We start from the raw sequence: 15857 nt of genomic DNA, 5'->3' as shown, positions 1-15857 counted from the left end.
TATTTTCTACTGAAAACATGAAAAATACAAAGGTTCAATAATTTGCAATTCAATAAAAATACCCATATATGCAGAAAATTCAACAAAACAACTAGTCTTATCATTTGAATAATTATTATATTTTTAAAAAATTTGTGGGTCCCATGGCCAATAATGATTTGACGGCTATTATGGCATTATGAAATTCCTGACATGGGCTTTAATATGTTTGTGCAAAGCTTGGTATACGGTATACACTCTCCCCCTTGTTCATTACTAGGGAAACCAAAACTAAAGACTCCTCTACCACAATTCTTGAATGCTGTCCAGACCAAAGAGACATCTGATGTGTTTATATGCAATTACTGGCTGATTGAAGGAGTTGGAGTAAGATTTGTAACCAAGTGTTGCTGGTGGTTATGATGGTTTCACTTTTTCTGCTTAAACTCGCTTGTTCTCACTAAATCGCGTACCGACTTTAGTTGTCGCGTCACATTTGTGCATTTGCGGGTCATAAGTCGCGACTCCTCAAAGCCACAAGATTCGTGATCCGCTCTTAACGACACACACAATCGTTTTAGGCATACATCTGCTCTATGCTTTCTTAACTCCTCAGCGTGCTCTGATCCTACTTCTCATAACTAGTTTCTCTTTTGCACGCACGCCCTAATCAATCACTGAATAGTCTTGGGATGGAGGACAAGTTGAATACCCAGTCGGGCGATGACGAAGAGGAATTCCGCGATGCGCTGGATGATTTCACGTTCTATGATTGCGAAGAAACTTTTTCTGATCCAATCGAATCCTATGGTGTGCTGTTGCCGGAGGATCAAACCGTGCCTCCAGCGACTCTACGTCTCCGGAGATCACGTAAGGCTTCTGCCGGCGATTCAATGGATATGTCGAGGCCTAGCTCTTCGGTGAGTTTTGAGAATTTTCTGCTTCCTCGGGACGAAAAAGTAAAGCTCTCTTCCAGAACTAAAGAATGCGAGAAGAAATTGGAAAATGAAAATTCAGAATCTGTGGAGCCCGGAAACGGTTTCGAGGCTGCAAAAGATAGTGCGGATGGGGAGAATAATGACAACAACTATGAACGTTCTAACCTGACGGGTGAAAACTCTAATTCAGAGGATGGTTTACATGGGGACGAATTGAACTTGAGAGAAAATTGTGATGTCCACATGAGCCCTCTTTTGACGTTAGTAGGCATAACGATAAAGGTCATCAGCTTCCAAATTGATATGTTAGTGAAGTCTTTTATGTTTCCCTTCCGCTTGATTTATTACCTGTACATGCTTGTGTTTGATCCATTTGGGTTTTTGAAGCGTGGGAGAGAATATTTAATCCAGGAAATGAAAAGTATTTGGAGTCTTGTATTTGATAATCTGTCTCCATTTGTGTATGAGTGGTTGAAAGACCACCAAGCTATTTGGAAACTGGGTTTGAAGTGTGGTTGGGGATTAGTGTGGTCCAGCTATGTGTGTTCACTATTGGTGGCATTGTTAGTGTCAGCATTTGTGATGGGTGGTTTGCTGATAAGGGGAGTGGTGGAGGAGCCAATGAGAATGAAGACAAGTTTGAACTTTGATTATACCGCAAAGAGTCCAGTGGCATTCGTACCAATTGCTGCATTCCCAGAACTAAGCCATGATATATATCATGAAGAGATGCCTGGACTTGCCATGGGAAGTGGATCAAGGGCTGTACCTCCTAATTATAAGTTGCAGACTGCAATTTCATTGACATTACCGGAGTCTGAATATAACCAGAATCTTGGGATTTTCCAGGTATGTACCCAAAGTTCTTTTATAGTGGAGATTTTATCAAGTAGTCAATACATATTTCTTGTGGTGAGCATAGTGGTGACCTGCAGGTTACGTTGTATCATGAGTTCATTTGCATAAAACTTTTGCCTGTCTATGTACTCTTCACATAAAAGAATGTAAGGTGTTCACTTTGGGTACCATAATTCTGCCTGTCGTGGTGAGAAGTATCATACGATGAGCTTGTGCAGTCTAGACCTTAATGATGGATAGTATTGTTCTGATTTTACATATGAGGCCTCATAGATAGTTGCTTCATTTGCGAATGCAGTCATGCATTAAATACTGTTGAATTCATGTTAATTCGATCTTGAAATTTTCAATTTCTAATTTTATAGGGCTTATTCATTTGTTTTTCTTCTTGAAGGTCAGAGTAGATTTCCTCGCAACTGATGGTAAAACTCTTTCAAGTTCAAGGCGCCCATGCATGTTGCAATATAGAAGTCAGCCCATCCGTCTCCTGCTGACTCTCCTTAAAGTTGCTCCTATTTTAACTGGCTATACAACAGAAACCCAGAATTTGAAAATAAACTTTAGAGGTTTCACGGAAGGTGACGTACCTACTGCCTGCTTAAGGGTGGTTATCGAACAGAGAGCTGAATTCCTCCCCGGTGCTGGTATCCCTGAAATTTATGCTGCATCTCTGACCCTGGAGTCTAAACTTCCTTTGCTGAAAAGGGCCCTATGGTTTTGGAAGAAAACATTATTTGTATGGATTAGCATGACTATCTTTATAATGGAGTTAGCTTTTGCTCTCATCTGCTGCAAGCCATTCGTTATCCCAAAAATAAAATTGAGGGAAGTTACTAATAGAGGTGCATCACAGAATGATCGTCCAAGTCAAAGTTAGAAGTAAAACCTAGCTACTTGGCTAATATAAGGGTGCTGAATATTTCATAGGTTCTGTGGTTGTACTTTACAAATGCTGATTTTATATGTGTATAACAGGTTGATCCCTGTTATCTGTAAGTATGTTCTGACACTGGGAAATAGATGGCTAGATTGTATATATTGCTCAAGTGGCTACCTGTTTCTCTCTATTTTGACGTGTTCCTAAATGCTAAATTTAATGCTGACAAGCCTCGATTACTTTGCAAACATCAGCTATCCATTTCTATTTTTTGGCAATTTTCGGATTACTGAAAACTCCGATAGGTTGCTTGCAAATGAACTATGTCTTTGTACCATAATATCTGTTTTTCCACATTTCATTACCCGTTCCTGTTATTTAATTTTTCCCTTGAATCATAGATTCCTGAACTTTTGAATGAGTTGATCTGTTACTACAACAGAATTACTGACACAATTGATTTTTGTTGCAAGCTCCATATGCTATTGGTTCTCCTGTGTATCTCGCAAAATCAATGATATTGAAGGATAAATTACCCAAGTTTGTTTCCTCTCCCCAGAATTTTCTACTTTGGATTCTTTTTTTTTTTTTTTGGTTGTAGGTGATGGAGTATTAGACGCATTTATGAAGTTGCCAGATAGGAAATTTATGAGGTTACTTGAAAAGTTGCAGGAAACTAGAGTGAATCAGCTTTCTTGATTACTGGATTCTTGCATATAGATAAGCTTTTATACCATGGTGGATAACTTCTGGAAATTTACTTAGTTTTGGTACTTGTTAGGAAATGATCCCTTGCTCCATAACACACTTGTGTTGTCTTTTTCAAAAATTAATTTGATTCATTCTGCAATGAAAGATGATGTCTACTATTCTCTCATTGGTCATGTTATATTCTAACTTTTAAGTTGCATTTGTACTAATTCTTGGTGTTGTTAATTGCAAGCGAAAACATTGGATCTTTGAGGTGTGTGTACTCAGTGTAAAATGGTGGACGTTCTACTGGTATTGCAAATAGTGAATTTTCTTTAGTACAGGAACAACCATTTTTGTGGGTTTTCTGAAACTTGTCTTTGGTAGTTGCTTTATGTTTCTGAACTTCTGTTACTTGTAGCTATTCACTTCATTAAATTTGAAAGATTGTAAATAGATACACTTTTTCCTTTAATTTGCACTCCCCTGTGTCCCAGCAGGTTGAGGGAGAGAGGAGTTTTCTGTTTTGACAGCAACGTCAGGATTCAACAAGTTCTGGCTGAGAACGGCATTATTAGCCGAAGGCCTTTTAACCACTTGTTCTTGTACTATCATGTAGTATGACAGCTTGTAAATGTATATGATATCATTTATGCCAAACCAATTTCATAGGCAGGAAGAAAACACAACTACATACCAGTTACTGGAAAATTGTGCAGTTCATCTACAAGTTAGTTATCCAGCCTTGAATTAAATACGCAATAGTGGTTACAAAATTTATTTGTAACAGATTAGCTTTTCTGAGTTCCATAGGGTCTTTGGTGAATCTTTACAAGATTTCTTCAGTGTTTTTGGTTTGGATTGACCAAACTTCACTTTCTTTTTTCGAAATAGGACTGTTGATCAACAAATTGTTGCCAAAATGCTAGATGAAGAAGTCATGGAAATTGGAGTGACCTGGTTACATATTTGCAGTGAAAACTGGGAGTCAGATGGTATATACTACATAGATAGTTTTCCTATTCCAGCCGTTATGTCTTAAGGAGGTCACCTAGCTTATGCTAATGCAAAACACAAGGAAACGCTATTTGGGATACAGGATGGAGCAGAAGTTGTCAGTTTGATCTGATACGTGTTGACCCGACCTTCTAAGGGTAGATCCAGTCTTGGTGATATCACGTGAGAGCTTCTCAAGTAGGCTGATGATTTTGTAAACCCAGGCACCTGTGATGGCCCCGACTGTTGGACCTACTATCTATATCCAGAGCGCCTTTTCGCGTACTTGAAACAATTGCTGCACCCAAACTCCTTGCTGGGTTCAAAGTAGGAATTCAGTTTTCAGGGAAGAAGTGGAAAGGTAGGTAGAGGTTCTCTTTCCTTGCTTCCTTTCTTTTCTTTTTATGTTTTTTTTCTTTTTTGAGCCAAAAAGGATGACTAGAATACACTGTAAAAGCAATTATAATCTTGGGAGAATTACCATATGCATAAACTGTACAGTGACACAGTAACAAGAAGGGCCTTCATTATTAATGTGCGGAGAGTGAGGAGTAGCACCTTCCATGCTCAAAGGTACGTCTTGGTGTCTGTGAGGTCTGGATGCTTCTTCCATTGAAATCTAATAATGTCTTTGCATCTGATCGCGCCTGTGTCTATAAGAGAGCGGGGAAGGGTGAACTTATTTTCCAAGATAGGTGACCATGCACATACTATGTATAGACTTTATTTAATGTCCTTTTTTTGTTTTTAACTTAATTTCTTCTTTTTTCATGACTAAATGGCTTTATGTATTATTGTATGTGTTCTTCTATTATTGAATTTCAAACAAAAAGAAATGCTGCATCTGAAGCAGGTCAACAAGAAAGCTGCGATCTCCCTTTCTTTTCAGGTTAATGGCCCTGTTGCTTCGAGTCTATACGAGCCGAGTTTCTGTGGAAACATCTGATGCTGAGGATTTCACTGAAAGGTTTGTGCGTTAACCTGATGATATTGTAGAACCAGGCCCCCGCTATGGCCCCAGCTATTGGGCCAACGATGTAGATCCAGATACCCTTGTAATTGCTGAAAAAAATTGCTGGGCCCAAACTTCTTGCTGGGTTCATTGATGCCCCTGAAATGGGCCTGCCACAACAGAATCAGCTCAGGATCAGTGTTCTTTAAACAGAATCTGTCTTCCTTGCAACACATTTTTCTTTCTAAATTTTAAAAAATTCTTTAATCTTATATTTCAGTGTTTTGAGAGGCTCAGATGAACCTTTTCCTGAGTTCCCGATGGCAGCCAACTCCAAGAAATAAGTATTTTACAGGTTGCTTGGTGAAGTAAATTTTACTTGCAAACCAGTTGGAAGAAAAAGTTTGCAAGTTGGAAGGGAGAAAGAACGCGTAGAAAACGTTAGGGTAGACATACAAGAAGAAATGAAGGTGAAAAGGGTTTAAAATTATTACCCTGCTAGTAGGGAATTAATGGTTACAGTAGCTCCCAAGGCCAGTCCACTGAGTTCTCCTACCTGCACAATCAGCATTCACAGAAATATATTAAAAACTGTTAATTTTGTCAGCGTCCTGTTATGTATTCCAGTAGTTGATTATCTAAGTTGAGAAGAATATAACTAACAGCTTCGTCGTCGGTAGCAACACCAGAGACAGCAAACATGAGGTAGAATGTGATGATGAACTCCAATACTAGAGACTGAATATTAGAGCCTGATGGAAGGGTTCCTAGGAAGTGATGCTGCTCTGTCCCAAATATTATTTCAACTGTTCCACTCGCTAGTATTGAGGCCAGCACTTGAACTGAGACATAAGCTGCCACCTGCAGTTGATGAAGTACATCTTGTCTCAGAATTTTGTACAATTGAAACTATTTCTCAAGATGCTAATTGGATAGTTTCATGTAAAATTCATTACTATGTACTCACATGTCTCCACGCAAACCTGTTGCAGGTGGCGAAAGCAATTGTGACAGCCGGGTTAAAATGGGCACCGGAAACATGGCCGACCGTGTAAATCATGACCATCACATCTAGCCCCCACAGCACTGCCACACCTGGAAATGTCAGCAGATCATTCATCTCTTTGTTCACCACCAATGCCGCGAAACCAGCAAACAGCAAAAGGTATGTGCCCATAAACTCCCCCATCAGCTGCACTTAAACATTGCTTGCATTAATTTAGTTGGGGGGGAAGTTTTAAGTGAGGGTTGGGAAAATGGAATCTTTTTTGGCATTTAACGGAATCATATGGAAACTCAAACTGTTGAAGCATTACTTTACCTTTTGCATGAAACGTAAGGTCTGAGAGCAGGTAGGAGAGGAAGGGCCAACATACTTTCTGTTGCGTTCGTCGTCATTAATGTTAAGAATTGAGGAGTGGCTGCCATTGGCCAATTCTGATATCTCATCAGCCATGTATAATTATAATATAGTGTATGTATCTGCTATGTAGATTTACATGGAATGTTGAGTAGTTGTGAAACGTTGTGATCAATTTATGGGGAAGCTGCTCTACCATGGACTGCCAATTCAAATGAGTCAAAGCTGAAAAAGCTACTATACTATTAATTTAATACAAGTAGGTTAAAATTTTACATAATAATGGTAAGAAAAAGGAGGGGTTGACGTTGTACGGCACAATAAATGGAGGGACCGAATTAGCAAATAGGAGTATTTAATTAAAACCATAACAATAATAATTAGATGAAAACATTCAATCCGATGGCAGCCGTGAATCGATCGATCCTAAATCTATCTTGTCTTGTTAGAGAGAATAGTCGATCGATCCTAAATCTATCTTGTCTTGTTAGAGAGAATAAAGATTAAAGGGAAACCTAATTTATTAAGGGGAAAATGCAAGCAACCCCCTTGTGATATCACAAATGAACAAATTACCCCTTTATGAAAAAATAAATAGCAATTTACTTCCCTGTATAAAGAGGTAAATGCTTCATTTTAAAGTATAAAGAGATAAATTGCTATATTTTTTTCATAGGGGTAATGTGCTCATTTCAATATCACAGGGGGATAAATTGCTATTCACCCAGTTTATTAAAATACATTTGCATAAAGCATCCAATTCCACTCCACTTTTGCTTGCATACCTTTCCACACAAATACCACGGCATATATGCATTGATAAATTGGAGTCCATCATCACGATTCACGACCCCCCATTTAAAAAAAAAAAAAAGAGAGTAGTAATTATTTCACATTACACATGGGCTGTGAAAATTGCTCCGATCTCATGATTTTTATTTCATCCCTCTTCCATTTGACTTAAGGTGAAAAGGGTTAAAAATTATTACCCTGCTAGTCGGGAATTAATGGTTACAGTAGCTCCCAAGGCCAGTCCACTGAGTTCTCCTACCTGCACAATCAGCATCCACAGAAATATATTAGAAACTGTCAATTTTGTCAGCTTCCTGTTATGTATTTCCACTAGTTGATTATCTAAGTTGAGAAGAATATAACTAACAGCTTGGTCGTCGGTAGCAACACCAGAGACAGCGAACATGAGGTAGAATGTGATGATGAACTCCAATACTAGAGACTGAATATTAGAGCCTGATGGAAGGGTTCCTAGGAAGTGACGCTGCTCTGTCCCAAATATTATTCGACTGTTCCACTTTTTTAGTATTGAGGCCAGCACTTGAACCGAGATATAAGCTGCCACCTGCAGTTGATCAAGTATATCTTGTCTCAGAATTTTGTACTATTGAAACTATTTCTCAAGATGCTAATTGGATAGTGTTATGTAAAATTCATTACTATGTACTCACATGTCTCCACGCAAACCTGTTGCAGGTGGCGAAAGCAATGGTGACAGCCGGGTTAAAATGGGCACCGGAAACATGGCCGACCGTGTAAATCATGACCGTCACATCTAGCCCCCACAGCACTGCCACCCCTGGAAATGTCAGCAGATTATTCATCTCTTTGTTCACCACCACTGCCGCGAAACCAACATACTTGCTGTTGCGTTCGGCATCATTAATGTTAAGAATTGAGGAGCCATTGGCCAATTCTGATATCTCATCAGCCATGTATAATTATAATATAGTGTATGTATCCGCTATGTAGATTTACATGGAATGTTGAGTAGTTGTGAAACGTTGTGTTCAATTTATGGGGAAGCTGCTCTACCATGGACTGCCAATTCAAATGCGTCAAAGCTGAGAAAGCTACTAAACTATTAATTTAATACAAGATAATGGTAAGAAAAAGGAGGGGTTGACGTTCTACGGCACAAGAAATGGAGGGGGCGAATTAGCAAATAGGAGTATTTAATTAAAACCATAACTATAATAATTAGTTTTCATTCAATCCGATTGCAGCCGTGAATTGATCGATCCTAAATCCATCTTGTCTTGTTAGAGAGAATAAAGATTAAAGGGAAACCTAATTTATTAAAATACATTTGCATAAAGCATCCAATTCCACTCCACTTTTGCTTGCATACCTTTCCACACAAATACCGCAGCGTACATGCATTGACAAATTGGAGTCCATCATCACGATTCACGACCCCCCATTTAAAAAAAAAAAAAAAAAAGAGTAGTAATTATTTCACATTACAAATGGGCGGTGAAAATTGCTCCGATCTCATGATTTTTATTTCATTCCTATTCCATTTGACTTGTGTTTTCCTTTTCAAGGTACATTGAAACTGAAACAAGAAACAGGTTTCATAATCACTTCACTTGGAGGCGCTGCGGGTTGAGCTTCTGAGAAATGAGGCACTTTTAGTGATTTCGCGCAGAGGCTTGTCAGTGAATCTGATGATATTGTAGACCCAAGCTCCAGCTATTGCCCCGGCTGTTGGGCCCAACATGTAGATCCATAAGCCCCTGTAGTTGCTTGATACTATGGCTGGCCCTAAACTCCTTGCTGGGTTCATTGATGCCCCCGAAATAGGCCTGCACCACCCCACCAAACTCACTTACATTAATAACAATTCATCTTACTTCTTCATTAATTATTTTTAACTTGATGCTCATATCATCTTTTGACTTTATACAATAAAAATATAACCATATCTTTAAGATTTTATTATACCAAAAAATAAAAAAAGAAGAAAATTTGTTGTACACGCAAAGCTATGATTAAATCTCTGAATTAGCAAATCTCCATACCACATGAATAAATCTCATTCCTTCAATAATATACATTATATGTGATTTAAATACACGTCAGCCGTATCTTAAATTAAGTTACCTACGGATACAAATATATTATCACTTTTTTTATATATTGTATGTCAATCACACGATAAGTGTATTATACTTATTATATAATTAGTTCGAATTTGACTAAATTCAAGTTTGAATTAAAAGTTTTGGTACAGTATGAGGGACACTTGACTCCACATTCTGAATAGAATGAGCTGATCCTATATTAGAATATTAAACCTTTTGTGTGTTGAGGTTGAGGTATGAACAGACAAAAAAAAAAATAATTATGGTCATAAGTCGGACGTACGTACCCAGCAAACATCACGTTAAGCAAAATGGTAGCTCCAACGGCTAGACCCGCAAGTTCTCCAATCTGCACCACAATTAACAACACAATCAAACTCTACTACTATTAAACTAATTATATCACATGTATGTCATTTTCACCACAGATGAGATTAACTAAAAATTAATGTCCCCTTCATTAATTTTAAATAACATTATTTGTTGATACGGGAAGACCAATTATATTATTGCCAGCTCTAAACTTTGTCTCTCTTCCAATTAAAACTAATTATCCAGAGAGCTAAATTTGGAGCACTGAGAGAAGGAAGTACGTAGATCAGTAACTACATACAGCTCTGTTGTCGGTGGCGACACCGGATATGACAAACATGAGATAGAATGTAATAATAAATTCGACGACGAGGGACTGGACGTCGCTGCCGGTGGGAAGGGTCCCGGCGAAGTGATCGTGCCGTCCTTTGAACAATAGACGTAGGGTTCCGCTTGCTAGGGTTGCTGCCAGGACTTGAGCCGCGATATATGCTGGCACCTACCACAAAATATTAGCCATCAATACCTTCAAACATAGTTGAAACAGCTTTTTGACTATTCTTGTGGATGATTTTGGTGATGAATACGTACGGTCATATTAAATTCAGCAAAATGAAAAATTTTGTTAAGTGGGGATTTTTGGAGTTTATGATTTTTTGTGTTGTCATTCTTAATTTTCTGTTTCTGAAATAGAAATTAAAGTGGAGATATATTTATTTATATTTGCTAATTAAATTGGATGACCAATTTATATGAACTTATAATTTTAAAAAATTCAAAATTAAAATAGAAATGCATTTTATGAAAATAGTTTGACTAAATAAAATCACAACTAACTAAATAGTGAAAAGTAAAAATTATTTAAGTGAGAAAGACAACCAAACAAGCTCTAAGAGTGATGAATAAATAAATATAATATAGTAATAATTGGAAGGAGTGGAGAGGAGAGGAGGGGAGCGCGACAATCCCAATGTGAAAGGGATAATGATAGAATTGACATTAAGCGCAACAATCCAAATTACGAGGCAGAGGCAGAGAATTGAATGAGATGAATACCTGTTTCCATGGGAACCTCTTGCAGGTGGCAAAGGCAATTGTTACGGCGGGGTTGAAATGGGCGCCGGAGATGTGACCGACGGAATAAACCATAACCATGACCACAAGCCCCCACACAATGGATATTCCAGGCAGCGTCACCACCTTGTCTTTGTCGGCGTTCACCACCACCGCCGCACAACCGGCGAATATCAAAAAGTATGTTCCGAGCGCCTCGGCTATGATCTGTTCATTTTTTCTCCAAGAAAAACAGTCGTAAGCAATTAAGTGTGATGAGGATCAACATAAAGATATATGATTACATATAATCGCGTACCTTTTGAATAAAAGGTATAGTGAGAAAGCCGCAGCCTGAAGCATCGTCACTGAGCTGTTGCTGGTTCAAATCATCATCATCCTTTATGTTGACAGCCACTCCGGTGTGGTTGCCATTTGCAGAACCTGACGATATCTCCGCCATATGTTGTCTTTAACAATCAACGAAAATCGGGAGATACTCTTCCTACAAATTCCTGGAAGATAATTTAAATTTATAAATGAACTCCAAGCTGGGGCTGGGAGGGGGTGGGAGGGACTACTAAGTTTTGAAGGTGGGATCAATGCCTTTGACTAAGAACTCTCTCTTGTTTTCTTCTACTCACTTTGCTTCCTATATAATTATTATTATTATTATAATATGTATATATATAAATAATTATGAATTGAAATAGCTACCTATTTACTACACCTACTAACCAATTACTGATCATTAATATTTTACCAACTTAAAAACACAAATATGAATTCCTTGATATTGTTATGTAAGGATATTAAACGACAGTTTTTAATAATAATTTATAGATGGCATAGGTATGATCATCTGCATGCTTCCCAATGGGATCTGCCCAAGGAATCACAACACCAATAATATTCCTACCTACCTGCGTACATCAGAAATGGGATGCTTTCCTCTGCGAAATCGCCTCATGTTTAATTGATTTTCAATTGGATATTAACCTTGCCTAGTTGATGAGCGGCTTATGCTGTTTCATGACATTCAAGACAAACACAAACATATATATTATGTTTTCCTCTATGGAGCTGAGCATGCAACAACAAACTTACAAAATGAAATCATTTCATTTTTATTGGTAATTAAATATATATATATATGATGAGGAAGTGGAGATCCGTACTAAAATCCTGTCTACCTTGAATTTACCCCTTATTGATTTCCATAATCAGATGGATAACTCCCAAAATGGTTGTTGGCCAACTGCTATTTGGCTTCAAAACTGACTTGTTATTTTTCATTTGATTTTGTGTTGTGAGGGAAAATTAATGATTTGCAGCAGGAGGTATTTGGCAACCAAACCCTTAATTACTTACTCTATATATAGCTAGATTCTGCTGATGAGGATCCACCTTAATTCATTTTTACCTATATATACCCAACCTCCTTATATTAACTACATACCTAATTACTCTTTAATAATTAACTAATGTGTCTATTACTTTTGTAATTATTTTCATCAAAATTAAGAGAAAAAAGATTTGTAACAAGTAAGAAGCAAATGAGACAGAAAATGGAAAGTGAAGAGTGAGTAATGGTCATGTGTGTTGGTCATAGACAAATTAATGATGCTCCGCCGGCATCCCCCATATATTTTATTTCCTAATTTTACTTATATTTCTGAATGATAAATTTAATTATTGTTATCATGGAATGAAAAACAGGTAGTAGCGACCATGAAAGATTGAATGTGAAGCTGATGCAGTGACGTGTTCCCAGAAGAATGGGCGTTATTCCGGAGCTATATATATATATATATATTATATATATATATATATATCATCACTTCAATATCAAGCTTCCTACATCATAAGTTAATTATTTGGATTTCTTTTTCTATTACTGATAATGTGGCAATTGATTTTATAGCAAGCAATTGAAAAGCGTGTTTTTTCGTCTCTACAAAGCGTCACTTGAAAATGATAAAGATGTTTTATAATCTGAAATTAATGCACCGCGTCTCTCCGCACACCTTCTATATATATATATATATATATATATTTCAGAAAACAATAAAAACGTCGGTTCAATGTATAAAAGTCGCACTTTAAGGCATGATGTTTTGAGAACTAAGAACAAGGAGAAAACCGACATGCTTAATGTCGCTGCGATAATTTCTCAAATTTTAATTTTACCTAGTTTTGTGAATCTTGATAGTTTATTAATGGTTTCCTGTGGCAATCTTTCTCCATAGGAAAAACAAAATGGCAAGTTATTATAAACCTGGTGGAGGTGCTGGAGAAGCTGATTATTAGTGCAGCAAAAAGGTGAAACTAAATTAACCGCCCCACAAATGATGGAGTGATCCATATTCGTCTCCGCGCGCATGCGCTCAAAAAATTCAACTCGCATGCAAATTCCAACTTCACCGGTTTGGGATCAAATTCAACAGTGCAATCCAATACGCATCATTCCTCATATTTATTTATTAATTCCATAATGGGGTTTGGAAAAGTAACTGTTATATTCTCTTAATCCCAAGGTTTTCACACGGGATTCATTCATTCTTCCCCAACAACATTTGACTTGAGAAAGAGTGAGATGGATCATTCCCATGATTCATGGATTTTCAACTGCTTCCTTTTTATATCTGTTGTAAGTGGCCGGCAACGACCGCTCCTCGTGACCTCTTCTTTTTCTTCCCACAATTACCAGTTTGCCTCCTCTTTATCTCAATCCATATATGTAGATTCTATCCAACCAATCATCAAATACGTATATTTATTATGTAATTAATTACTACATGCAGTTTATCTGAACTAAAATATATCAAAACTTCGTTAGGAGAATCATTTTATTGTATTATTGGAAGTTGGAAAACCAGCATGAATACTTCTTTAGAGAGAAGAAGAAGAAGCAGCAGCAGCATGACCGTTTACTGTATGTATATGTGTCAATTAATGGTGTATCATTTATAGGCTAATGAATAAATTTCTAACAATGTTTGCAGCATTTAATGCAAGGATGGACTATTGTGATTCCATTAAATCGAATGAACCAAAATTTCTGGCGCCCTTAACTCTACTTGGTCAGTTGTGTATAATTATGAGCCACATGCATTTACTATAATTCAGTGGAAATTGGAGTTTAATTTTTATTCTAGAAAGCATATTATATCCACTTGCAATTCGTTGGAAAGTCACCTGATTGGAATGCCACTGGTTACGTTTAGAAGCATCTGAAAACTTTGAAACAGATACAGCAAGTTGTATGTATATATATGTGTGTGTTAAAAGCAAAAGCTAGTCTGAAAATTCATTTTTCTTCTATTTGAGTCATATTTCCCCTCTGAAATTATAATGAAGTGGGTTGGGCATTAAAGACCCAGTGGTCCCTAGCAAACTTTCAGTCCAATTAGCTACGCCTACTTTTCGGTTGTGCTGACATAAATTATTAACCACTAACGTGAAATCAATGGGCTTGGGCTCATTTACGGCCCCAAAATGTTAATTGAAGGCAAGCAATTGGACCCTTGTCCCCGAGGTTCCTCGAGCCTAACTTCACAATTACAACCCTGTAGCTTTCCCAGCCCTTGTGAATTACGGGCATAAACGCCCTTTCTTTCTCTCACTTGAAAAACTGCTAGTTTCTGTTCTTTTCAAATGGTGATACCACAGCTGCAAGAAGCTTCCTATCAAGAATGCTGCCGCTGCCTCCATTCCTGGTTGCTTCCACCAATAAAGTCTACTATACTGGCCACTGTTCAAGATTTTCACAGAACGTGCTACCATTGCCAAACCTAATATGCAAGAAGCGCTACCAAATACTTCAAAACTGCCCAAACACCATAGAATCCTTCAAATGCATATAGATTTTGAACTTTGCACTCAAGGCACCATATAATACCGCATGTATAGTTTCAACTTCTCAGTGTCTCTATCCTTCTAAATTACACTAATATTGATCAACTGCACAGGATAAAACATGTACTTTGTTCTGTGCTACAATGAAATCTTGAGAACTAATATATTATTAATGTGGAATAGGGAAGTTATTACTCAGCTGAGACTGCATGAATTCAGACATAAGCTGCTTTGGGTGTTCAACAGTTTTAAATTGCCCGAGATGGCGAGCATACCAACGTTACATAACAGCCTACACAATAACAGGATTTTGAAGTGACCACCCAGTTTCACAAAGAATTTATTGTATCAGTACTTGCAAGCATCTTAATAGTGTTCAAGTAAAAGAGTCGCCTAATTATGCTAATTTCTTAATAATAACTACATGCATTCATTTGTCACTGAAAAGCTTGAGTCAGAATAAATGACCCAGAATCACCTGCTTAGGTTGCAGGAGAAAATCGTTCACTGACAGGATAAAGATTGAAGGCATTTTTAACAGTTAAGGAGACAAAAAATCTTGGTGGAAAATTCTGCCAAGTTTGTAAATCAAGAACATATATTGTAGGAAGCATGGACGGGAAACGGTCAACAAGGGGAACAGAATACAAACCTAAAATATCCGTGTCTGGCCTTTCAAAATTGAAACTACAACAAGCTGCCCAGCTTCATTGTTCCCAACATGTTATGCATTCAAGGTAATAGGGTAAATAAATCATCCATGATACACATTAATATTGCAAATCAATACATGCTGCGTCAAAGATTTCATCAATCATAAATCAGAAAAACTATCTCCCATGTGGTACCGCATGATCAGTTCAACATACAAGTGTAAGTCTGCAGACTCTGCACCCACTAATACCTAGAACTGCAAATGTACATTTCCATCCACTTTCCATGTCCAAGAATTCAAAGAAGCATCAATGATTTAGAGTTTATATAGGATATCATACATAATCAGTTCATAGATGATAGAAAAACCATAAGCTAATCTAACCATCATCCTGCAAACGCCAACTATGGAACCTCTTCGATGATCCTCATGCCATAGTACAAGACTGAG

General features: G+C 37.5%; 3 protein-coding genes across 4 annotated transcripts; 1 reads left to right on the top strand and 2 right to left on the bottom strand.

Moving 5' to 3' along the window:
• The first annotated feature begins 298 nt into the window (after positions 1-298).
• On the top strand, positions 299-2842 carry LOC105179958 (seipin-2-like). The gene is made up of 2 exons (XM_011103620.2): positions 299-1766; positions 2170-2842. The coding sequence occupies exons 1-2, from the start codon at positions 672-674 to the stop codon at positions 2650-2652; spliced, it is 1578 nt and encodes a 525-aa protein (XP_011101922.1). The 5' UTR covers positions 299-671; the 3' UTR covers positions 2653-2842.
• Positions 2843-4242: 1400 nt separating this feature from the next.
• On the bottom strand, positions 4243-8523 carry LOC105179963 (aquaporin NIP1-1-like). 2 transcript variants are annotated; one of them, XR_002286432.1, is made up of 9 exons: positions 8114-8523; positions 7810-8007; positions 7640-7701; positions 6612-6711; positions 6258-6482; positions 5954-6151; positions 5785-5846; positions 4820-5460; positions 4243-4654 (listed from the first exon to the last, which is right to left on the bottom strand). XR_002286432.1 is itself a non-coding variant. In XM_011103625.2 (8 exons), the coding sequence occupies exons 1-8, from the start codon at positions 8375-8377 to the stop codon at positions 5229-5231; spliced, it is 1341 nt and encodes a 446-aa protein (XP_011101927.2). In that variant the 5' UTR covers positions 8378-8523; the 3' UTR covers positions 4729-5228. The 2 variants fall into 2 exon arrangements, 1 of the variants encoding a protein (XP_011101927.2); XM_011103625.2 differs by lacking the exon at positions 4243-4654 and having other exon boundaries at positions 4729-5460.
• Positions 8524-8720: 197 nt separating this feature from the next.
• Positions 8721-11497, bottom strand: LOC105179957 (aquaporin NIP1-1). The gene is made up of 5 exons (XM_011103619.2): positions 11214-11497; positions 10898-11122; positions 10143-10340; positions 9817-9878; positions 8721-9250 (listed from the first exon to the last, which is right to left on the bottom strand). Exons 1-5 carry the CDS (start codon positions 11355-11357, stop codon positions 9031-9033), a joined length of 849 nt encoding a protein of 282 aa, XP_011101921.1. The 5' UTR covers positions 11358-11497; the 3' UTR covers positions 8721-9030.
• Positions 11498-15857: the final 4360 nt, after the last annotated feature.

The sequence above is a fragment of the Sesamum indicum genome, unplaced genomic scaffold (assembly GCF_000512975.1).
Source record: "Sesamum indicum cultivar Zhongzhi No. 13 unplaced genomic scaffold, S_indicum_v1.0 scaffold00252, whole genome shotgun sequence".
Classification (NCBI taxonomy): Eukaryota; Viridiplantae; Streptophyta; class Magnoliopsida; order Lamiales; family Pedaliaceae; genus Sesamum; species Sesamum indicum.
The sequence above is the reverse complement of the archived record's forward strand: the minus strand, read 5'-3'. Positions and strand labels throughout refer to the sequence as shown.

What these genes read in the sequence shown, in the direction of transcription:
- LOC105179958 (XM_011103620.2), top strand. Translation starts at nt 672, where the DNA reads ATGGAGGACAAGTTGAATACCCAGTCGGGCGATGACGAAGAGGAATTC. An exon ending in AGAATCTTGGGATTTTCCAG is followed by an intron (nt 1,767 to 2,169) that starts GTATGTACCCAA and finishes TTCTTCTTGAAG; the next exon opens with GTCAGAGTAGATTTCCTCGC.
- LOC105179957 (XM_011103619.2), bottom strand. Translation starts at nt 11,357, where the DNA reads ATGGCGGAGATATCGTCAGGTTCTGCAAATGGCAACCACACCGGAGTG. An exon ending in AGAGGTTCCCATGGAAACAG is followed by an intron (nt 10,341 to 10,897) that starts GTATTCATCTCA and finishes ATTTTGTGGTAG; the next exon opens with GTGCCAGCATATATCGCGGC. An exon ending in TCGCCACCGACAACAGAGCT is followed by an intron (nt 9,879 to 10,142) that starts GTATGTAGTTAC and finishes ATTGTGGTGCAG; the next exon opens with ATTGGAGAACTTGCGGGTCT.
- LOC105179963 (XM_011103625.2), bottom strand. Translation starts at nt 8,377, where the DNA reads ATGGCTGATGAGATATCAGAATTGGCCAATGGCTCCTCAATTCTTAAC. An exon ending in CCTTACGTTTCATGCAAAAG is followed by an intron (nt 6,483 to 6,611) that starts GTAAAGTAATGC and finishes GTTTAAGTGCAG; the next exon opens with CTGATGGGGGAGTTTATGGG. An exon ending in ATTAATTCCCTACTAGCAGG is followed by an intron (nt 5,461 to 5,784) that starts GTAATAATTTTA and finishes CTGTTGTGGCAG; the next exon opens with GCCCATTTCAGGGGCATCAA.